This window comes from Oryctolagus cuniculus, chromosome 12, assembly GCF_051225735.1.
Source record: "Oryctolagus cuniculus isolate XC-2025 breed Fujian yellow rabbit chromosome 12, ASM5122573v1, whole genome shotgun sequence".
In the NCBI taxonomy this organism is placed as follows: Eukaryota; Metazoa; Chordata; class Mammalia; order Lagomorpha; family Leporidae; genus Oryctolagus; species Oryctolagus cuniculus.
The window spans coordinates 82,628,986-82,654,151 of record NC_142878.1 but is presented as its reverse complement, the minus strand read 5'-3'; the positions used below and the strand labels follow the sequence as shown (position 1 = coordinate 82,654,151).

Genomic DNA, 25,166 nt, shown 5'->3' with positions numbered 1-25,166 from the left:
CATAATAACTGTTGGAGTTATTATGCCGTCAATATGAAGATGGCAGGTAAGAATACAGTTGGGTTAGCCTTGGCAATTATAACTTCATCTAATGAAAATATCAGCAGGGTCAAAACCAAACTCATATGGAATTTTGCTAAGAAAATCCTGTTCTAAAGTACAGAATCAGAGATTACCAGTGTGACTTGATTAGGATGTTAGGTCATCCTTAGATTGTTCTGTAGCAAAAAACAAAACCAAAAGAAACCCAAAGAACATTTGTATTACTTCTTGAACTGGCCATACTGATCAAATGGCCTACACTTAGCAGTTATTAGACTTTCTGTAAAAATTCCTGTGTATACATTTGTTTTCAAATATTTGAGTAAATGAAGGGAAAATTTTCCCTTGTTTACCAGTCTAGGACTCTAATGAGTAGGATGTTTCTGAACTGTCCAGAGAAAATGTCCGATGCAGGTAGTGGAAGTGACTAGAAGTTACCAGCAGACTACAGATGCATCAAGACCGACTTTTTTAATGAGGACCTGGCCCTTTATCATTTGTTCAGAGGAGGCTCTTGACAGCTCCATCCTGCAGCCCATCCCTCTTCACCCCTAGTTGAGTGCTTAAACTACTACATAGGGATGAAAAGTCATCCTTTTCTCTCTCCATAGACAAAATAACTGGCAACAATCTACAAAAATAACATATTAAAATATTAGATAGTTCCTAATGGACTTTTTGGAGTTGTAGAAGTTGCATGTCCTAATATAATGTTTGTCATCATTTTTAATCACTCAAAAAAGTCTGATTTAGTAGCATACAAATAGGACCTTTGATTTGTAGGATAGCCAGGGTTACTCAGCTGCGTTCCCCAAGTGAGTCTTCACAAGGACTCTTGCCTTTTTGCCAAGTAAGAACTTGGAAATTAACTTCTCAAGTTATCAAGAGCCACACAATTAGGATTTTTCTTAATTACAATTAGTCAAAAATTAAGACCATTTTTAGTTTGAAAGTTAGCATAATTGCTAAGAAAGAAGTATGTTTATAGTAAACTTACAGAATCTGTTTCTTAAGGAGTAAATCGTGGCTTAAACTTTCAGAAAGGATAGGGCTGGAGTCATATACCTGTTTGGGAACTTAAAATCCTGTAAATGAAACCAGTAGGTTGTATATTTGCAAAAGATACAAAAGCATTTACATGGTTAACAGGCTTGACCTACTAGTTGGCATAATGATTTATGTCATTCTCTGGGTGCTCCTATAGCCATCAGCATGTTGGCAGAGGTTTTTTTTATTATTATTTGAAGATTTATTTATTTATTTGAAAGAGTTAGGAAAAGTGGAGAGAGAGAGGTCTTCCATCCATTGGTTTATCTGCAACGGCCCTAGCTGTGCCAGTCCAAAGCCAGGAGCTTCTTCCAGGTCCCCTACGTGGATGCAGGGACCCAAGGACTTGGGCCATTTTCTACAGCTTTCCCAGGCCATACCAGAGAGCTGGATCAGAAGTGGAGCAGCCAGGTTTCAAACCGGTGCCCATACGGGATACCAGCACTTCAGGCCAGGGTGTTAACCCAACAAGCCACAGTGCCGGCCCCAGCAGAGTTCTTGATTCTCGCTTTAGATCTAAGTTTATCATCTGTGCAACCCATTCTTTATCATCTATTCCCATGTGTGCTTCCTAACCTTCACTACTTGATTAGCTTTGCATCACTAACTACACACCTGAAACAAACAACTTAGGAAGGAAGGAGACTGATTTGCCTTACAGATTTGGAGATAGTCTAAGATCAGGCACGTCCCATTAGTTCAGTCATCTGGTGGAACCAGAGGGTGGCAGGGTGGACAGCCAGCCTTTCAACAGCATGATCCAAGAAAAGCACACATTCATGAATTTACTCAACTCTTGTTATGTACGAGGCACACCAACTAGAAAGATACAGAATAGAACAATGTTTGTATAGTTTATAACACTATAAACTTCTTTACATATAGCAGTGTGCTATTAAATGATCCATACTTAGGACTTTGCTCGGCCTGTTGGGTGGGAGGCCAGGTCTGTTGCAGGCTGATGAAACTCATCCGTTCCAGTGCGCAGGTCCTAGACGGCTCATAGAAGTAACTGGTGTGCAGCCTGGGGTTTCACTGCACTCCATCCACTGAAACCAGTCCTCCACTTAGCCACAAGCATACCTCTGCTTTTTGTGAGCAGGGATACACAAGTCAAACCCTGATACTTCCTCCTGATGGTTCCAGTTACTTAACCTACACTGCCCTATCTGACCTTCTCATTCATTGGTGCTAACACTATTACAATTACAGAGGTCCACGGCAAGTGCTTATACCCACTGTGGTCTCCCACCTGGCCACAGGCACCAGTGATTTAAACATCTTGGTTGGGATAGAGAAAAGCAAATCCATTAGTTCATCCACTGTCATGACTAAGAATAAAAGCTGGGTTTTTTGTGATCATTAAAGTCAGTCCTCTGGATGCACACCTGCTTGCTCTTAGAATCCAAATGCTGGACAAAGGTTAGCTCCTTCCTTGGGCTGAATGCCATACACGATCGATCAGCTCATTTGTTCTGATCCACCTTCAGCCAATTTTATTTCATTTTTTGATATCAACCAGTACTGAGTGGGTCAGATCGCTACTCATAATAAACATAAGATTTTAAAATATACATACATTTGTAATTATATATTTCTGGGGAAACAATTTTTAGCATAGTCAGAAAACTTGAATTCAGTGGAAACAATACATGGAAAGGGGAAGTGGAAAACAGTTGATTTTATGAGACCAGATCACTACAGGCATCAAAAGCCAGACAGGGAAATTGTTACAGGAATTTTAATGGTCTTTAGGACAGAGGCTCATGAAACAAAATTAAAATGTGCAAGAAAGATGAAGGAATATCCAGACAGGTGTTAAAACAGTCTGGCTTAGAAAAGAAATTGTGGACAAAAACAGAGCCCCAGATCAAGAAAATGGCATTGAAAAGTCCATAGAACCTGGAGTTCAGGTTGCCTATGGGTGTCACTCAAGACCTCCTCATCAAGACACGGTCACATGGTAAGGTCCACAGAGCAAAAAAGACAAAACTGCTGGAATCTAAAAGATCCAATACATCCAACTTCCTCAGTGCACAAAAAAATTAAGACTCAGAGAGGGATCCATTCGGAAGACCAATGCAGCCAATCAGCAAGAAAGCTGGGTATGAAACCCAAGAACTATGAAAGCAAGCTTGAGTACACAAGTGGGTTTGGTTTGGTTTGGTTTGGTTTTGGACAGGCAGAGTTAGGTCTTCCTTCCGTTGGTTCACCCCCCAAAATGGCCGCTATGGCCGGCGCGCTGCGCTGATCCGAAGTCAGGAACCAGGTGCTTCCCCCTGGTCTCCCATGTGGGTGCAGGGCCCAAGCACTTGGGCCATCCTCTACTGCCTTCCTCGGCCACAGCAGAGAGCTGGACTGGAAGAGGAGCAACTGGGACCGGGACCAGAACCCGGGGTACCAGCGTCACAGGCGGAGGATTAGCCAAGTGAGCCGCGGCACTGGCCCACAATCTGTTCTTTATAGCGTTCAAACTTCCCTGTTACTACTCACCTAGACATGAGCTATATGGAGCTGAGAACCCAGTGGATTAACAACATTTACCACTAAAGAACTTTTTAGCAATACATATAGCACTTCAAAAATAGAGGTAGTGATACTGAAAAAAGAAAATTGACACATTGAGTTATTGAAGTCCAATAGATAAATGGGATTCATTAGACCTATCCCATATCTGAATATATGATACATTTCAAAACTTTAAGGATTCAAAAATAACCAGTGCCTGCAATGTGCAACACCTGGCCTAAAATGTGATACTTGGGGCTTGTTTTCTCTAGCCACATGATCTTAGTCTGGCATGTAGGTCCCATCCAGCAGTCTCACAGCTAAGTTTCAGATGCGCTCTGGACAGTTGCCTTCTCTTTATGGTGTCTTTCAGGAGATCCAGAATGAATTTCTAGCTTTAGATTTGTCAACTCATTTTTTAATTGCACACCACTTCTTTATTACTGTAGGAGAAGCAGACTTACTACAGTTACGCTCAGAATGAGTCCTGAGCCCACACTGCAGGGCCAAACAACTGGAACACAATTCAGAAATTACACACAGTATAAATCACACCTGGAATATCCAAGAGGCATTTGCCTACCACGAGGAAAGGGAGGGATCCCAAGGTAGGCAGCCGTGCAATCCTATCCCTTAAAGGCCAAGCTTATCCAGTGTTGGAGTGAGGAATGGTTTATTTTCTGGTGACCACATGTGGGACTATTTGAACTGCCACCAGATAGATATAGATGGCAGATTGATTTTTTTTTTTTTAAAATGTAACACATGAAATTAATTCAGGTTTGATCCCAGCCAGTCACCTCCTCTGAGGTCCACATCCTCTGGGTGCAGCTGTTTCATTTTTTTTTTTTTTTTTTTTAACCACCATTCAGGTTACAGTCATCTTGCACTGGGATAACAAGCCCTGGGGCAGGGGGCACCTGTCTGCAGGAGGGCACAGGACCGGCTCCTGGGAACACAACAGGCTCTTGCTTCTCTGTGTTGGTCAGGCCTTCATGTGCTTTCCACAATCCACCAGTCCAGCAGCCCCTTAGTAAACAACCACCAGCGAAAACCAGAGTTTCAACCTCTCCACCCACAGCTGAGAGACCTTTCCTCAACTCCAAATGCGTTCTTCTGACTCAATTCTATTTCACGGGGTGTAGGAGACCAAGTGGCTGGATGAAACCTGGGGCCACCTTTCCCTTTATTTTTCTACTAATAGGCATACAGATCTGCATGGGACTTAGGGAGAGACATTTCACCTTGTAAGAGGTACAGGAACTTGGCAACACATAGCAAAGGGTTTAGGGAGATAAGCTCAAGAGGACAGTGCGTAGGAAGATTGCCAGCAGTGTTCTCACTCGAAGGTCCCAGCTCATCCTCTGATCCTGTGAACCTCGTGAAATACTTTTCCAGGAGAAGCTGGCTGGTTCTTTTGCCTGGGATGTGAGGTGTTCCTTCTGCTTCTGGGGACACATGGCCAACCTGATCCTTTGATCAGGTTAAGGAACTCGGCACACGTGCTCTGTGCATTTCTCCCTGGGCTTCTACTCCTACATTTCCTCCAGAGAAAGACACTGTCTTCGGAGACTTCTGTAACTGGTCATACCAGAGTCCAGGGATGGGACTGGCATCCTCCCATCAACAATTAGAGAAGTTGATAAAATGTATGAAATAAAGGTTTGGGTTTTTTGGGTTGTTTTTCCAGATATTGCACCACAGACAATATAGGAGTATAATCATGAAAAGGGGAAAAAAAAGATGAGTCCCATAATCATCCTAGCTCTGTGCAGGCACATCCAGACTTGCAAGTACAGGAAGATGCAGAGGAGACCCCTACAGAACCTGGCAGCCTTGCTGAGTCGAAGGAAGCTACTGGAAACCAGAGCTGCAGAGTTCCAGAAAGGAGAGCACCATGCGGGGGGGGGGGGGGGGGGGGGGGGTCATAAATCTGTGTAGAGTCTTTCCTGAGCGCCGGGCTGCACATAAGCAGAATGACACTCTACACGACCAAGCAGAGAGTAACGAGGGACTGCAAGGAGAACAATTCCCAAAGCTCACAGACGGTGGGGAGTTAGCGTGGAGTACTCTACAATCACCCACAGCACTTAATGGAGACCACAGAGGAGGCATGCCTTAGTGGTAAGCATGAAATACCCCTGGTTGCTTCAGTTAAATTCATCCTAACAAAGTAGAAAAATGGGATTCAAGTGTATCAAACTGTTCTACAAATAATCGCCAAAACAAAGCCCCAAAGTAAACAGAACCCAGGTTCTCTCTCTATCACTACAGTCAAAATGTCACACAAAAAGTCACTAGGCATACTAAGAGGCAGAAAAATGTGGCCCATAGCTAGGAAAGAAGAAGCCAACAGGAACAGAAATGATAAAGGTGACAGAGCAGGCAGATCCGATGTTACAACAACTAGTTCTGCACAAGTACTGAAAACAATGAGAATGAACGTACGTGACCAAACAGAAGGTCTACAGATGAAAAATACAAAGTATAAAGTGAAAATTTACCCATATAAATTAAAAACAGATCAGACACTCCAGAAGATCAGTGAAGTTCAATATTTAGCAATAAAATTTATCAAAAAAACAGATAGCAGGACTAGGGGAAAAACTAACAGGACACTAAAATGTACTCAATAATTTCAAGTGAATGCACACACACATGCACACACACGCGCGCACACATATATGGTTTAGGAAAGCAGAAAAAAAATGTCTTCAGCTTGTTCCATGACCCCTGTAGTCCCTATCTTAGAGGAAGTGTATCGGTCAGTGTCCCATCAGGCAAACAGAAACCACACTCAGCATTTCAAAGCAGGAATTTAATATAGGGAATTTGTTACAAAGGTGCTTATGGTGCCAGTGCTGGAGGAGCAAAAGAGGAAATAGGTTTATCTGAAGAACGGTAACTACAGGAACAGATAACACCCCCAGTGCGAGAGACAGCACAAAGGAAAATGGTATAACCCAGAGCTCACACTACAAGCTGTTACTATTGAACAACTCTGCCTGAGGAGATGCCCGGTGGCCCAAAGCAGCCTGCCAGAGCTGCCACTGTGCTATTGCTGCCATTGTTACCACTGCACCTGCTGTTCCCACGATGGCTTGTGACACTGCAAGAATGTCACCTTCCAGTATCCCAGTAGTGCTTCCCAGAGGTAAAACTAAATGGAAATCCAGCCCCAGGGAATCTGAAAAGTGCAGCTTACAGCTCTGCCTCGGCAGTGAATAGGAAAATACTGAAGTCTATGAGAGACAACTGACAACAGCCGGCATCCTCCTGTGACTACTCAGCATGCACACCCAATCTTTTGCCCGTTTTCAAATACACATGCAACAAACAGTGACCTCTTGGACAAAAGTTTGCTTCCTATGTCGGTCACTAAGCAAACCTCTGGGTGATGTGAATTCCTCTAATGATGTCAATATCCCCTCCAGGATCTTTTGCAATAATGAGACTCAATTATAAAGCTTATCGCCACTTAAACCGCTACCTACAAGAGGAAACAGGAGGGGAATGATCAGCATGTGAAAATACCTATTTAATACGAGCTAAAAAGAAACGTGGCAGGCAGACTTCATTTTCATAAATCAAATGGCCGTCACTGAACTTTTTTCAGGGTCCTTATTTTCTCCCAAATTCTTATCACCTTAGCTGACTGCACTTCTTTATCTGCAGGGGACTCTAAATTATTTCCATCACTGCTCAGTCTTGTATGGATTCTGCCCTTAGAGGGTTGTTTTAGGTGACCTGCCATTACATTGAACTGCACACAGGGAGGCACTAGGAGGCGCTCCAGAGGCCTGTTCATTATTTCACAGTATTTCCCCTGATAATTGGCCTCAAGTGCCCCAGTCACATTAAGCTCTTCCATTTCCGGTTGGCCTGGTGGAACAAGGACCATACATGGGAGCCTCAATCTCCAGTTCTGTGAGACCACTGTTGGTCAAATGGAAGTCCTCTTGGGATCTAAAGCCCAATGTTGCAGGTACAGGAGACAAAATTTCCAATTGGTTTATTAGATACACTGCCAGAATGAGCAACCCCTAAGCAAAGAGCACCCCCAATACCTGAAGTATAAATAGCTGTCACATACACACATGCACAAAGCTCCTTGGATAATGATCAGTTAAAAGGGGTGACAAATATAATAAGCCTGGAAAGGCTTCGCATACTGGGAAATAACCAAGCCATCTGAGATGACCGGACTCATTCAAGAGGACGCCAGAGCCACCTTTAAAGGGCTGTCACCAGCTGTAATGTGAATAAGGACCTCTACAGTATTAGGTCCTCGTCAACAAGATCTGTAATTGTTTCCTTATTTGGCAAAGTTGGGTTTTTGTTTTGTTTTGTTTTGTTTTGTTTTTTTGACAGGCAGAGTTAGACAGTGAGAGAGAAAAGTCTTCCTTTTCCGTTGGTTCACCACCCAAGTGGCCACTATGGCTGGCGAGTTGCAGCCGGCGCGCTGTGCCAATCCGAAGCCAGGAGCCAGATGCTTCCTCCTGGTCTCCCATCGGGTGCAGGACCCAAGGACCTGGGCCATCCTCCACTGCACTCCCAGGCCACAGCAGAGGGCTAGACTGGAAGAGGAGCAACCGGGACAGAATCCGGTGCCCCAACCGAGACTAGAACCCGGGGTGCCAGCACCACAGGTGGAGGATTAGCCTAGTGAGCTGCGGCGCCAGCCTGGCAAAGCTTTTGGAGAGAGTAATGAGCAATCAGACTGGGCCCTAAATTCTGGCAAATGCATCTTAATAAGAGGGGTACAGAGAGAAATGTGACAGACAGAAGAGAAAGCACCGTGAGCATGGAGGTAGAGATTGGAGTGACACAACTACAAACCGAGAATGTTGGCAACCACCAGAAGAGGGAGTGTCACCCTGCCAACACCCCGATTCTGGCCCAGTGAAACTATTTTTTAGACTTCTGACTCCCAGAATTGTGAATGCATTTCTACATTGTAAGCCACCAAGTTTGTGATAGTTTCTTCCAGCAACCATCAGGAAAAAATACATTAGCCAAAGACAAAACATTTTAAACTATCATTAAAATAATCATTGCAGCAAGTCCCAGCATACAAATTACTTGTAAACAACCTGTAAGTTTAAAATGACACCACCACCCCCATTGAAACTCTCTCTCTCTCTCTCTCTCTCTCTCTCTCTCTCTCTCATGCCTTGGTAACCAATTCATTATTCTGAAAATGAAAAAAAGGAAATAACTACTTTGGGGCAACAACACAGTGAATAAGATAAAGCTTTGCTTCACAGAAAAATTTAAATGAAGAAAGGGTTATGGAATTAAGATAACCATATTTTACATTCTCTTATGAAATCCCATGTGAATGAATTCCCTTATGGTCATCTATGGATCCTAAAATGAAAACTATGTAGGAAATTTACAATCAAGTTGATAACTTTCAAACCAACAGATAGTAAAATTAGAGGGTGTGTGTGTGGTTGGGTGAGGCAGGGCCATATTTAGACAGCAGTTACCATGTCACTTGGCATCTCCACATCCCATATTGGAATACCTGGGTTCAAGTTCGAGCTCTGCCTCCAGTTCCAGCTGCTGCCCACTAACGCAGATCCTGGGAGAGAGCAGGTGCTGGCTTAAGTAGCTGAGTCCCTGCCACCTATGGGGGAGACTCAGAGACTCCATGTCCCGGCTTCAGCCTAGCTCAGCCCTGGCTTTTGTGGGCATCTGGGGAGTGCATTTGTAAAAAATAATAAAAAATAAATACCTCCTGGTATAATGCAACAGGAAGTACATGATACCAACTCTGACAGGTTGATAGATTCTCAAATCTGATTTTAATCAAGCTTCCAGATCTAAGTACACAGTACATACAAGACATAATGAGGACAGAATGCTATGTTAAAAGATACTTTGGGGATCTTATTATCAGTATCCAAAGTAGGGGGAATTGTGGATGAAAAAGATGTGACTTGCTCAACAAATGAATTGCCAAAATAAGCAAACAATCAAAAAGGCAGGGGGATATCTATACTAGAGGTTTTAGAGAATTACGCACCCTGATTCCAATAACCCAACTTTAAAACCCCATTATGACACAATAGGGGAAATTAAAAACTTACAGGGTTGGGGGTGTGCTTTGTGGTGCAGTGGTTTTAGCTGCTACTTGTCGGGCCAGCATTCCATAGAAGAGCATTGGTTCAAGTCACAACTACTGTTTCCCATCCAGCTCCCTACTAATGCACCTGGGAAAGCAGATTACAGCCCAAGTACTTGGGCGTCTGATGCCCAGATAGGGTTCCTAGCTCCTGGCTCTGCCTGGCCCAGTCCAGGCTGTTACAGCCACACAGGGAGCCACGCACCAAATGGAAGATCTCTTTATCTGTCTCTTCCTCTCTCCCTCCCTTGCCTCCCATCACTGCATTTCAAATAAATATTTTTTTAAAAACACACTTATTTGATATTGATAAAATTAAGGATTTTAAGCATATTTATTCAAAAATATTTATTACCAATCTTAATTAACACATATGAACTGAGCAATCAATGAATAAAATGTTATGCTTAAAGTTTCCTTCCAAGTAGCCATTGGGAGCTGACACTGTGGCACAGCAGGTTAAGCTGCCAGCATTCCATACCAGGGAGCTGGTTTGAGTCTGAGCTGCTCTGCTTCCAATTCAGCTTCCTGCTAATATACCTGGGAAGGCAGTGGATGCTGGCCCAAGTAGTTGAGCCTGGATGTAGTTCCTGGTTCCTGCCTGGCCTAGCCTGGACTGTTGTGGCCATTAGGCAGTAAACCAACAGATCTCTGTCTCTGTCTCTCCATTGCTCTGCCTTTCAAATACATACATAATAAACAGAGAGTAACACAATTGCCCAGTTGGGTTGGAAGGTTTGTTAAGAGTATAGATAAGAGGCCGGACCGTGGCATAGTGGGCCAAGCCTCTGCCTGAAGCACCAGCATCCCATGTGGGCGCTGGTTCGTTTCCTGGCTGCTCCTCTTCTGATCCAGCTCTCTGCTATGGCCTGGCAAAGCAGCAATAGATGGCTGCATCCACGTGGAAGACCTGGAACTAGCTCCTGGCTCCTGGCTCCTGGCTTTGGATTAGCTCAGCTCTGACTGTTGTGGCCATTTGGGGAGTAAACCAGTGGATAGAAGACCTCTCTCTCTCTCTCTCTCTCTCTAACTCTGCCTCTCAATTTTTTTTTAAAAAACAGATAATAGATAAAACAGTATTGATCAGGAACTGATAATTGTTAATGCAATATGGATGATGGGTAGATGGGGTTACATGATGCCATTCTCTTCTCTTTTGCATATGCTTGAAAATTTCAGTATTAAAATTTTTAAAATATCATCCATATAGGGGCCAGTGGGGTAAACCACCATCTGCAGTGCCAGCATAACACATGGGTGCCAATACACATCCTGGGTGCTCTACTTCTGATCCAGCTCCCTGCCTATGTGCCTGGGAAAGCAGCAGAGGATGGCTCAAGTCCTTGGGCCCCTGCATCCACATGGGAGATCCCGAAGTTCCTGGCCCTTGGCTTTGGCCTGGCCCAGCCCCAGCTATTGCAGCTATTTGGGAAGTGAACCAGCAGATGGAAGACTTCTCTGTCCCTCCTGTTTGTAACTCTAACTTTCAAATAAAAAATCTTGAAAACAGTATCATCAATAGAGCTCATTGCTTACAAATGAAGTCCAAACTGCCTAACAGATGCAGAACATCAGGTTTTCTGCAATCTGGCCATCAAGCATCAGGTTCATCTTCACCTGTCCCCGTTCTTAGCCACTGACCCATCAGTGAGAGAAAGCTACCCTCAGCTCCCTGGACATACTCTGTATCTTCATACAGTGGGCAGGCTCATTGCCTCCTGGAAGACTCTGTCACTTTCATGATTTGGTGCACTCTTTCATGGCCCCGGCACAATTGGGTTGTGTTGCTATAAATCTCTACTAGACTCTCTGAAACAGAACCAATCCTTCACTTCAAAGCAGCCCCGTACACCATGGATGGGATGCTCCACTATACCCCTCTTATCACTGCACTGTCCCCAGCCTCCCACTTCACCCAGATTCAATTCCACGATGCCTCCCTTGCCCTCTTCCATACCTGCTTGGGTTAACCACAACCTGCCGGAGACAAGCTCCAGCCAGTCCAGGGGCCCCAAGGTGTGAGAGGTGTCGGCACTCGAAGAAATGAGAGACACTCACAGCAAGGCTGATGGCATGGCTCTGGCTTCCGAGCATCAGACTTTATTTTTATATCCTAAGCCACATAATGATTCTTTTTTCTCAGAATATCAAGTCTGTTGTCCATTTTTTTCTAATTACAATTTCTTTTATTTTCAAGGACATATTCAGAGCATGGGTTACAATCACGGACAGGTGCGAGATAACGGGCTATCTGCACAAGCCAAAGCCTGGAGTGCTGCCCAGCTATGCAGAAATTGGCTACACAAGCTAGAATAGTACCTTCCTGATCTAATCTTTACTAGAAGCCCCAAGTTCAAAGCAGGCCCTTTTTAAAATGTATCCCCTCTTTGCAGTTCTTTCTGTAATTCTTTAATTTCTTTATTGTACTTATTTAAAGCTTCGCTTAGATCTATTCTACAGTTTTGATATCCTAACCATCGTTGTATTTGTAGCATATATTGAATTGAAGCTTTAATGACATTGTCTTTATTTTAGTGGGAAGTATATACCAGGGAGCCTGCTGCCTTTTAATTCTTTTCCACAAACAGCTCAACCTTGCATAAAGCATTAACCCTTTCTCCTATACTAACATTCTGCTTGATTAAAATTCTACAAAGCAATGGACATTTTGGGGGTGAGACTAAGTGTTTTCCCTAAAATTAGGAATACAGCAATCAGGAAGCTCCGGCTTTCTTATGCGGAGTGTAGCTCCCAACAAACCTAAAACCACCAAGAGGACCACAGCTGTCCTTCTCACACCTTGCTAAGACAGACCTTCTGCTGTGACCTTGTCAGCCCTCCGAAGTTGCCTTGGCCTCACCAACAACCCTGTCCTCTCTCTCCCTACTGACTGCATGAATCATGAAGGTGAATGTTTTTTAATTAAAAATGCTTATTTTTTCATCTTGATGAGAGAAAAGAGAGAGAGATTCCATCCCTTGATTCACTCCTCCAAATGCCTGCAGCAGCCAGGACTGACCCAGGCGGAAGCCAGGAGTCTGGAACTCCATCTGGTCTCCCATGTGGCTGGCAGGGCCCAAGTGCATAAGGCTCGTCATCTGCTGCTGCCTCCCAGGAAGCATTAGCAAGAAGCTGGATTGGAAGCGGAGTAGCCAGGACCTGAGCCAGCACTTTGATAGAGATGTGGGCTTCCTAGACAGCAGCCTAGTTCTCTGCGCCACGGTGCCCATCCCACAGTTGGTCTCTTTTTTAAGCTCACTTTTCCTAATGTCAGGGTGTCCTTAAGGCTACCTGACATTATATTTCATTTTCTTGATCTGGTTTCTTTTCCAGTTTCTTAACCTGAAATAATTATTTACACCTTCCCTTCCTTCCAAATCACTAATATTTCTTCCCTCATCATTAGTTTCATAAAAGTCACCTTGGTCTTCATTTCATTGAGAAGACAAAGATAACTGAAAGACCAGTTCCAGGACATCCAAATGGCTACAAAGTATATGAAAAACAGCTCCAAGTCCTTAGTATCAGGGAAAGACAAACTGATACCAACAGCACCTACTAGGAGGGTAAATGTGGCAGACAGATGGCAACACGGAAGTGGAAAAATTAAGCATACTGCTTAATATGAATTTAAATAGATCCCTTGGTGAAATTAGATGACACCATTCACTCTAAGTGAACACATGCATACCTACAGCCAGAAATTTCACTCCTAGTTACACACCCATCTGAAATGCACGCATACAGCCATTAAAAACCACATTCAGTAAGGTTCTTAGCAGTGTGACTCATAACAGGCGAAAGTCAGAAACTTAAACATTCACCAACGATAAAATGGATAAGCTCTAGTACACGCATATAATGAAATATTAAACAGCCACGAGAACCACTGAACTACTAGTACAGACAAGATGAATGTCATAATGTTAAGTTCAGGGAGCCAGCAATCAGACAGAACACAGTATGCGCAATTCAAATGCAAGCAACACCATCTACGATGTTAGAGGTCAGGACGACAATCACCTCTGAAGCAGCTTGGGTGGAAGTGAGACACACAAAGGGTGTTCTTGGTAGCTGACATGGTCTTTTTCCTGATTCGGGGATCGAGTCACACAGGTGTGCTTGCTTTGTCAAGATTCATGTGCTATATACTTGGGATTTTGAACTCTTCTGTTTGTGTGTGATACCTCAAGTATAATGTTAATTCTAAAAAAAGAGAATTCCATAAATCCCACACCCACATCCACCTGAGCCCAGCCACCCCACCTTCACTCCTGTTACTATGGAAAAACTGCTTCCATGTCCATCAAAGGCAAACCTTCGTCCTGCACATAATCATCCGTCTTGTCTTTACAAGGATGTCACACTGGCCAGCCTCTCATCTCATTCCTCTGTCTTCTCCTCTTGCTTAGATCTTTCCCATCTACATATAAACATCACATTTCTAATGTTTAAGACAAAGCCTGTCATCCTATACCACTGTTTCCTCCTTCTCTTGCTTTATTGTAAATTCCCCCTCAAGATTTACCCGTACTCGCTGAATCATTTTGTTCTAACATCCTCTTTGAACCACCTCCAAGCAGGTTCTCCCCTATGCAACTCCACACCAATTCATCTTGGCGAGATGGCCTCAGCATTGTTCAGACCAACAGTCACTTCCTCATTTTCTTGTTACACGATCTCAGCAGGTTTTTTGGTGTAGTCATCAGCTCTGTCTTCCCTGAGACAATTTTCCCTCTTAGCTTCCCGACACCCCACTCCTCCAGTTTTCCTTCTCCCGTACCAGCTGTTCCTTTCCAGCCTGCTTTTGTTAGGTCCTGTCTACCTGACCTCTGCAATTTGGAGAGCGCCAAGATTCATTCAGGAGCCTCTTTTCTGTGTTTCCTCCTCTAAGGCTCTGCTGTGGCTTCTGTGTGTGCCCAGCGGTTCACGTGTTGGGAACTAAACTCCAGTGTGGTTTTGTGAGAGGTGTAGAATTAAGAGGTGGAGCCTGGTGGGAGGCCAATGGGGTGCTGCCATTGGACATCATGCATTCTTGGGGAACCCCAGTTAGTTCTCACAAAAGGGTCACTATAAAAGAGCGAAACTAGCCCATCTCCTCTCTCTGGTTTCCAGTCTTGCCATGTGATCTTTCTCACACTTGTTTCCACCATGACGTCATCTGCCATGATGTGACTAGCCAAGGAAGACCTCGTCAGAGCTGACCCAATGGGACTGCACCATCTAAGACTGTCAGCCTCCAAAACTATGAAGTACATAAGCTTCCTCTTTAGAAGGTACCCAGCCACAGGTATTTTGTTATAGCAATGGAAATCGACTAACCTAGGCTGTCATCCAGGGGCAGCAGATGATAGCACAATCTATAAGCCGATCATACCAGGTAAGTGTCTCCAGTCCAGACATCTTTCCCGAATTCATACTCCTTTCCACGTCTGCCTCTTCAACATCTTTACTCAGATGTCTGATAGGCACCTCTGATTTTATCTATTCAAAGTCAAATTTATTCTCTTTTCCTAAAAACTCACTCTTTTTTTGTTATTTATTTTCACCAGTACCGTATTATGATAATATTACAAAAATGGAGCATAATTCATACAACAGATTTTCTGTTTGTAGATAATTTGGTTGAAGACATGTTCAGGTTATTGCTCCTGGGAAGAAAAATAAAAAACTTAGCTATGATTTAATAAAAGGGCAAAGAGACCACTGCTCACTTCTACACAATACACACAGACACACACTTTTGTAAGGTTTTGCTCCATTAGTTTTCTTTTTTGTGATAACATTTTTAATTTGCTTTATAATCACAGACTTATTCCTCTACTAAATAAAGAGTTCACCAATTAAAATGTAGAAAGGCCACTGCTCCACAGGAGTATAAACAACAGCTATAAACAACAGTCAAATCCCAGGATGTCAGTTTCACTCATGTACATTAAATTTTTTTGTACTGTACATATTAACTACCACAAATCAGAAACCCACTCTTTCACAAGCTTTCCATCTTGCTCAATGGCATTGCCATCCTTCTAACGTAGCAGAAACCCTGGGGTCGTTCTTGCCTTCTCCATTTCCCTCATATAACCAATCTGTCAGCAAGTCTTCAAACTGAACCTTCAACAGTAGTTTCTGGATCCAACCACTTTCACAACTTGTACTAGGACTGCCAGTCCCAACCACTACTGCATAGTGCCTAGATCCATGCTTTAGCCTCCCAGCTGGCCTCCCTACTTCACCCTCACCTTCCAGTCTGTTCCATGCAGCTGCCAGAGTCACCCTGCTACAATGTCACTCACATCATGGCAGTCCCATGCTCCAACCCTCAGTGAAGCCCAAGTGTACGTAATGGACTGACAAAGGTCTTTGCAATAAACCCTCTTGCATGTGCCCCTCTTAAGTCTTCTCCTCCCTATGCTGCTCCATTCGCATGGGCTTGCTTGCCATTGCAGAAACATGGTGGGATGTTCCTGCTTCAGGGCCTGGCAAATCTATCCTCTTAGCTCAAGGTGCTCTTGTCTCATTGGTCATTCCTTCATATGCTTCGGATCCTTTCTTGAATGTCACCTTTTCATTGAGGGCCTTCTTGATAGCCCTAATTAAAATATTAAGCATCTTCCCACCCACACGCCAAGGTCTCCATCAATTCTTCCTTCATTTCCCTCTAGTACTTGTTGTCTTCTAACACTTATTTACTTATTTACAACCTGTTTCCTACTAGTATGTGAATAGTAGCAGGATTTTGGTCTATTTTTTTGACTTCTATCTCCCCAATGTCAAGAACAGTGCCTGGAAAAAAAAAATAAGAGCTCAATTAATACTTAAGACATGAGTGAGTTATTTCACTGCTTGTCAAGACAACAAAGTTCATAAAAGTGAAAAACCTATCTTATGTATCTCTATAATAAATGATCCACTAAATGAAAAGGTAACATTCTCAGGTCAATCCAGGTATTTAATTATTATTAAATATTAAGGCAGATATTGAATTATTTTCTTTTTGTAAAAATATTTGACTTCCAACTAAATCCTGCTTCCAAAATTTCCCAAAGTTATCGAGTACCTTTTATTCCTCTTAAAAAAATCCACTCAGCCAAAAAAGTATGACAATGAGCAAAATATTCAACAAAAATATTATTAAGGCAATGCTTACCAATAGTCCACAGATCAAAAATAAAGAGGAAATTCAAATCCTGAGAGGCAATATAAACAGTTGCTTAATTAATTTCTAAGATGTTTCCTTTCTAGAGAAAAGTTATAGAAACAGATATGGCTCAGAAGGAAGGAAAAATCAACAGTTATGGTGGTTTAATTACATGATTTCTAAAAATATATTAAGCAAATGAGGAAGAAATTTAATTTCTGAAATTAAGACCTTGTGTTAAGTCAAGAGAACTTCTTATTCACCTGAATATATTTCTAGAGAAAATTTCAATGTCTGGAAAACTCCAACCACTTGTGCCCCAAATAAAGGTTTACATTTTAATCTTTTTAATTCTTTTACATGAACAATTATAATTTATTTCACATGAGAACTTTTACAAATTGACCATCAGGTCAAAGTGCTGGGTTCCTTTCCCAGAACATGTGTACTCCTAGACACTTTCTTGCTTCCTCCCAGTCCCAGCAGAGGAGAGCTAACCAAAGTCACAGAGGATAGGGTGGGAGTTCCGTGACCACCCACCTATCCACAGATCATACAGGGCACATCCACCAAGCATGACTATCCATCAGTCATCACCACAGTGGGGCTGGGGGCAAAGCGCACCAGACTCAGTATGCCAATACAGCTAAGTTGGTACTGGCAATGTACATTACTGAAGGAATAAAACCTTACAAAAAGGAATGACTAACTTACAAGCAGAAAATTCATCATATCAGATACAGTTATAACTGTGTTAGTTCCATGGAATGCAGAGTCATTTGCTGGTGATAAAACAATTGAATCACAACCAGGTATGAGGAAATACATTAACAACATGATGGGCTGTCCACAGGAATAGCATTCAAGTCACGTAAATGAACTTGCACATCAATCACTCATCCAGAGCATAGTGTATGTAGAAGACACCACTGCACTCAAAGAACACTTGCCTATGTTTTCACAGCCTCTCTTGTCATTACTGAAGAGTGTGACTAAAAGCCAACAACCATCTCTGGAACTTCAGAAGGGGAACTATTTCACTGGGTAACATTTGGGAAGTAGGGCATATGTGTCTGTGTGTACAAACACATATATCCACATATCATATATACATACACAGGTGCATACATCTATGTATTTACACATTTACACATTATTATGTATTTATTACATAATTTATTTTTATTACATAATTTATTTATATTTATTACATAATTACACATTTACACATTATTGTGCATTTATTACATAATAAATTACACATTATTATGTATTTACACATTAAATACATTTACTATGTATTTACACATTGCCTCCCCAAAAGAAAATGTATAATCTACAAACTTGGAGATCAACCCTTTCACTCACATGTTGAAGAATTTTAGTTCAAGAAGGCTAAACAATGAAACAATCAAATATCCTGGTTGTGTCAAAGGGTCCTAGTTTATTTTTGCTTCCTAACCAAATTATTAATAGTTCAGCCCCTCCCCCAACCAACATGTGTGCCAGTTTGGATAATAAACTATCTGGGACCTTATCTAAATGGCTATTATCTCTGTTACGGAACATTAAACTTTGGCAATGAAGCTGGAAAAATTAGTGCTGTAATTTTCCCCTAAGGATATGGGTGGTCAACCTGGTTAAATCACCCTTACAGAAAAGTCATGAATCTGGTGATGAAAACCAAATGAGGACAAGGACTTTCAATAATCAAACAGCAACTCTGCTCCTCTATACACTTGTGGAGTTTCTGCTCATACAGCTTGCCAGGACCATTTGAAAATAACGGAGATTCTCTTGTTCTGCCACTAGAGATTTTAAATGTCTCCAGTGATCATCAGAAAGAGTCTAGCTGGCTCTGCAGCTCACTAGGCTAATCCTCTGCGTGCAGCGCCGGCAACCCATGTTCTAGTTCCAGTTGGGGCGCCGGTTCTGTCCCGGTTGCTCCTCTTCCAGGCCAGCTCTCTGCTGTGGCCTGGGAAGGCAGTGGAGGATGGCCCAAGTGCTTGGGCCCTGCAGCCACATGGGAGACCAGGAGAAGCACCTGGCTCCTGGCTTCGGATCGGCGCAGCGCTCCGGCCGTAGCAGCCATTTGGAGGGGTGAACCAACGGAAAGAAGACCTTTCTCTCCGTCTCTCTCTCTCACTAACTCTGCCTGTCAAAAAAATAAAAATAAAAGAAAGAAAGAGTCTCACACATTTATCTGCTCATATTTATATTATTTCTGCCCTATTAGACAAAAAGTAGTGGTAAGGCTTTGGATCAAAAGGCATTTAAGTTACCAGTACAAAAAGGAAGACGTTCATTCCATCCAAGTCCGCTTCCCACTACCAAGTCTTACATTGTTAGGAACAGCATCCCCGCAGAGTTCAAAACCTGACATCAAGAATTCAATCACAATCCAGGGTCCCTTGTCACATGTCCATTCCCTTCCTCTCCCAATTAACAGTGCTACTTACTCTGTGAGGAAGTCAGTGAAGGAACTACTGTGTATAAGGGCAAGAGTTCAGCAGTCACCCAGGTATCACTTTGCAAGGCAGCAAATCCATTCATCCGCACCCCAGCAGTAGCCCCTGTGTCCTGGGGGAATGGCATGGATTCCAAAGTCCTGCTCTCCACCCCACATGGTTCCAGCAAGTGCTGGCACATTTGCATATGTTCCCACCTCACTGGGGGCAACGTTTTCACAGTGTGTCTCAGAGTTCAGTCTCATAGATGGCCTTGTAACGTAGGTACTCTTCTAAGCACTGAAGGACATTGTCATCCACTTTGGGGTCGAACTTGTTGGCCAACAGGTGATGGTTCTGAAGTATCCAATGCAGGTCTCCAGTCCCATAGATACAGACGGCCCGCTGGTGGATCCCAGAGCAAGGTGCATAAGGTGCACCCGCAGTGACATCTCCCTCATGGTCCGCCCACTTGACAAGCCTGGCAATGGCGGTCATATCTGAGATGTCAAACTTGCGGTGGCAGGGAGCAAAGCCAGGCATCCATGGCGCGCGCTGAAGGGTAGCCCAGAGATGCTCATCGGGGCTATAGGTGTCTTTTGCCCACTCAATCAGTTCTTGGGATTTGGGGTTCGTTAAGACATGCTGGATGAATTCTCTAGACGCCACGAAATAGGCATTTCCCGTGAACATAGTTAGATTATAAGGGGGAGGGTCTTTCTTCCTGTTGGTTATATACAATGTGTCTTTCAACTCATAGTGATATTTCCAGCGGTATCTTTTGGCCTCCGTGGGTACCTCTGTCTCCATACTGTTCTTCCCATTCAACAGCTTGAGGGCCCGGACCATCTCGGCATTGGTTTTTATAGGGAAGTCCGTCCCACATGTATTCAGGAAGTATTTCCATGGCACCGGGCTCTGCAGCAAGTCTTCCATGCAGTTCAGGTCAGCCTGCACCCTTAACCAGGAGGCATAAACCACAGAAACCAATTTACTGGCTATGAAGACGTTGGGGAAGCATGAAGTAATGGCCTTAACTGCTTCTTTGAAACTTTCTGAGGACTTCGCATCCACGTGGACACAGTATATGTTCTGAGGAGCATACACGGCTCGCAACAGCCTTTCAAAGTTCTCAATCTTCTCATGAACCACCATAGAGTAGGCAATTGGGAACTCTAACTCTTCTTTGCTTAGGGGGAACACTATGAACTTCCTCTCAGCCTTAAAGCGCTCACAGTTTCTGGTCAGGTCGAGGTAGTGAGCAGCTGTGAGAGGTTCCCGTTTCTTCTTGATCTCTAGATTATTGATAACAGCCTGGATCACCGCCTCCTGGTCTCCTCGGGTGACCCCCGAGCAGTTGATGGAGCTCTTTGCCGGCAGCTTCAGGGACTTGTACAAGATGTCCCTACAGTACTGGCTCTGAAGTCGCCTGGAGTCCAGGTACAGGTGCTCAAAGTCACATTTCCATCTGAGAGAAAGTCTCAGGGAGACAATGGCCAGCAGCAGATAGCACCCCAGGACCCAAAGGTGACACTGCCGGCAGAGTTTCCTCCACTGAGTCATCTTCATGGAATGGGATTGCTGTGGCGTTTGGGCACAGAGAAGGAGGAGGAGGACGGAATCCTTTGATGGAACAAAACGCCTCTGATTACAAACTAGTCGCGAACACAGACCCAGGAATGTGAAGCTCAACTCTGAACTGAAGGCAAAAGTGTATTTGTTCTCTGGACGCATACCCTCGGTAAAGACCTGCCTAGGAGCCTCTTACACCTGGCTTCCTGACGGAAATCTCTAAGTTAACCCTACAAACTACCTTACGACACCAAGATTAGGATTTGGCTCCACTCCATCTACCTCTGGATAGAGAAAGCAAAGTAATGAACTGCACACCGACTGACGTAAAGGTCTAATTACTCAGAGGAAGTCCCCACCCTTCGTTCCTCATTTTCCTTCCCGCTCCTTACCGTCCTAGAATGTAAATCTTATATGGGGTCTGCAATTTCTAATACGACTGCAGAGAAAGAGCCATGAAATTCAGACTCTCAGCCGCAGTTCTAGAAATCCCAAAGTCCTTTTACAAGTACAACTACATTTACCTAGCAATTTATAGATGAAGATGCTTGTCTCTACCTACAAGTGTAATTCATTGGTCAGAGGTGGTTCACAGCCACCCCTTTTCAAAAATGTTCTTAAGAATTCACAAACAATTTACTATTACTCCCCCCTCCCCAAATATACTGTCTGCATCCAGACAGCGAATTTAAAATAAATCTACACAGGGACACACAGCTCTATGTATATAATATTCAATGAGTGTCTGCCATGGGCCAGAAATATTTCTTTACTCATTCTATTAATCTTCACAACCAATCTGAAATGCATTGTTATTAGGAAAACAAAAGCTAAGTAACTTGCAATTATCACCTCTGGTGTAAGAATTAAGAAAATCAAATCTGGGACTCTTCTCTACTACCCTCACCCTCAACTTTTTGTCAGCAAACTTAATACTTTCCCACCTACCTTTTAAATTTAACACAGAGAACTGAGTGCTGCTGAAGAAACTGAGATACTAGGAAACTAAAAAGTTCATGGAAAATGGAATATTTTGGTATGAAACTTTTGGAAATCCATTGTACCATATGCATTTCCATTAACTTTTTGAAAACTCATACTATCAGAGGAAAAAAATTCCTACAAAGTGAGATCAAAATGAAACAAATATTTCTAGCAATTACTATTTTCCTTTTCCCTTGTTGCCTCTCTTTCTAAGCCTCAGACTGTATGCTCTTTAGCAAAAAATTTTTATGGGAATCTAAGAAAAGTTAAAAGTTAAAAAAATTCTCACCTTTAATTGCTTCTTTCCTGCTTTAAGACGATCTCTTACCAGGGTGTCAGTCTGCTTCCAAGTGAAGACAGTTGGGTTCCATTGAAGCAAATGTGAAGCCTATCTCCTAATCTTCTTCTCACCCGCCAAATTATATTTTCTGATAGTCACAAAACATTCAAGAAACTCCTCTTCGATTTCTGCAAAGTACAGGGCAGCTGGTGGCTCTATCATTCACCTTTGGCTCGCTGCTCGCAGATAGCAGAGCAAACTCAGATAAAGCATCCAGGAGCGTATTCTCAAGTGTGAGTCATTCAGGGAAGTGAGAAGGATGGGAAAAAAATTGCTGACAAAATCCGAGAAGGCCAGCAGGTATTTCAACCAGGACAGCCCACTGTAGCCCTATCCTCTTCTGCCACGCAACTACTCACAGTCATCTGTCAATGTTCCTACGAGAACTGAAAAGGCTTCCCCTTCAACAAAGAATCACGGCAAGACACAGGTATGTCCCTGCCTCCTTTCATCTGAGAGCCCAAGTGTCACTCCTCATGTTCCCTCATGTTACATTTTAGGAGTGAGTCACTAAGGATACTCTTCAAGGAGGTTTTTTTTGTTTTTCTGATTTTGTTATTTCACCTTAATAGAAAGACAAACAATTGAAAACCTGAGTTCTACCTCCAAAGAAAACAGCTGAAAATAAAAAATCCACTTGCCTGTCATTACCTTACGTTGTAAAAATATTCACAGGGCTCCAGAGCACAGTTCACTCTCACTAACACCTCTGGGTGCAGGGTTCTCAATAGTCTAAAGACTGGCTAGCGTTACGGGTTGTTGATCTTAAAGGAGAGTCCCAAAGGGTGGTTTCAACAATGCAGTGTGGAAAATGCTTGTTTCAAGGCTGTTGACACAGTTTGCCTCTCCCCACTGCACACCCAACCACCCCTCCAATAATGTATCATTCCTGGCCAAATATCTGAACACAGAAAATTTAATATAAAGAATTTAACTAGATAGAAAGTAAGTAAGCAGAGCGGGGTGGTGGCAACCCTAAATTATTAGAGGAGGAGCAACTGTTGGCAGTAGCTACCATCCCTAGGCTGGAGAAATTGGAAATTATTACATTTAAAATTTGGGTAGAGGGGTCCCATGAAGCCAAAACTCGGAGCCCCTAGAAGGAGGCAGTGATAAACCAGGGCTGACGTCTCTCAGCACAGAGTAAGGCAGTCGGCCAGTGTCCGTACTGTAAGCTAGAGCAGCTACACAAAGCCTCTGCCACCGCGAGAGAAACAGGCGTTGACATGGAGATGCCCACAGAGACAGGAAGTAGATCAGAAGCAAACAGGAAGTCCCACCTCTCACCCAGCAGAGCCTATGGGAGAGCCACTGGCAAAGCAGAAAGGAGGTTTGCAGAGTCCCACTTCCGCCATCGCGAAGTAGAATCGGGAAGCGTGGGCTTCGTCTGAATCGTATGACGATCTGTGGAGATGCTTGGATTTGCCTTTTTGTTACACGGGTTGCTTGCAATGCTGCTGATTTTCTTGATGTAGGGATTCTGAGCTTCTCTTTTTCCACCCTCTTTGTCCCTTTCTTACTGTATTTGAAGAAGGAGCAGCTAAGGCAAGCGAGCCATGTCATCTCTTCTATGCCCATCGTATGCCCCATTTCATGGGATCTGCCTTCTGCCAGCTTCCAACACTTGGGCTGTGTCTGACTTTCCACTTGATCTGTGAAATCCCTGGGAGAAAGAAAGATTCAAGCACTAGCCTTGGCTCCAGTCTAGAAAAATCCCAACAGTTTCTTCATCTCTGACGTTTCTGTGATGGGTGCCTCAAGTCCCACTATTCCCCTAAAAACCACATAGAGAGTCTCTCAATCAAGAGACATTTAACATAGTGTATATTTAAGGTAATCAAAATAGGTATCCACTCATTAAATTTATGTTTTCAAGCATTTTAAAATGTGGATATGTGTTGTTGAGATAATCTACCTGTTAATAATTCCAAGTGTGGGAACAACTTAAGCAGGGCAAAGCTACACCTGAACCCCGACTCTGCCACCTTCTAGCTATGTGACCTTGAACAATTCTTTGTTAATCTGTGCTTCAGTGGCTTCCTTGACATAGCAGGAGTTAATAACAATAATACCTATTTTATGAGATTGTTGGGAAGATTAAAGAAGATAACCCAGATGAAGGATTTGGCACGTGTAGCCTGGCATTTGCAGTCCCTCCATACACTGTGCTGTTAAATGGGCTCTGGTGCCAGCCCCAGAAGACCCGTTTTCCCAGAGTAACTCAAGGAGCATTACAAAGAGTACTCCTGAGCTCTGGACTAGTCAAGCAGAGGTGAGGACGCTTGTGACGGGATAAGAGAAAGGACCAAGAATTGTCCTCCTTTTCTATGCTCCTGATGGAGACTCCATTGTGGATTGTCTCTATGGGTACCCTAGAGAAAATAAAACCAGGGGTGGGTGAGCTTCAGTTGACCCCAGGAAGGAACAGGAGAGGACAATAGAATGTCTCAGAAGACTGAGGGCCAAGTGACCTGCAGAGACGAGACAGGCATTGAGAAAGAGAGCACGCTCCCCTCTTGACTCCCTGCGGGCCAAGAGGAGGAGCTGAGGTACTGGCAAGAGAGAGGCAGGGCCGGGTTTCAGAATGTCTGTGCTCGTAGGCTAATTTCTTCCTTTCTTTCTTTCTTTTTTTTTTTTTTTTTTTTGACAGGCAGAGTGGACAATGAGAGGGAGAGAGACAGGGAGAAAGGTCTTCCTTTGCCGTTGGTTCACCCCCCAAGTGGCCGCTATGGCCGGCGCACCGCGCTGATCCGAAGCCAGGAGCCAGGTGCTTCTCCTGGTCTCCCATGGGGTGCAGGGCCCAAGGACCTGGGCCATCCTCCACTGCACTCCCGGGCCACAGCAGAGAGCTGGACTGGAAGAGGAGCAACCGGGACAGAATATGGCGCCCCGACCGGGACTAGAACCCAGGGTGCTGGCGCCGCAGGCGGAGGATTAGCCTAGTGAGCCGCGGCA

The 25,166-nt window shown here is 43.6% G+C and overlaps 1 protein-coding gene across 4 annotated transcripts in view; it reads right to left on the bottom strand.

The window, feature by feature from the left end:
• Window positions 1–11,805: 11,805 nt before the first annotated feature.
• The window catches only part of GCNT3 (glucosaminyl (N-acetyl) transferase 3, mucin type), a 135,850-nt gene continuing 122,489 nt past the window's right edge, over window positions 11,806–25,166 (bottom strand). The window contains exons 3-4 of one of the 4 annotated variants that reach the window (XR_016217581.1): window positions 22,161–23,874; window positions 11,806–16,513 (exon numbers count right to left, since the gene is read on the bottom strand). Coding sequence is in view for 3 of the 4 variants with exons in the window: in XM_089309483.1 (XP_089165609.1) it covers window positions 19,565–20,884 (1,320 nt within the window). In the remaining variant the exon portion in view is untranslated. Of the gene's footprint in view, window positions 16,514–16,538; window positions 20,939–22,160; window positions 23,875–25,166 lie in introns of those variants that run through there. The other 3 variants (XM_089309484.1, XM_089309483.1, XM_002718201.6) reach the window with 3 other exon arrangements.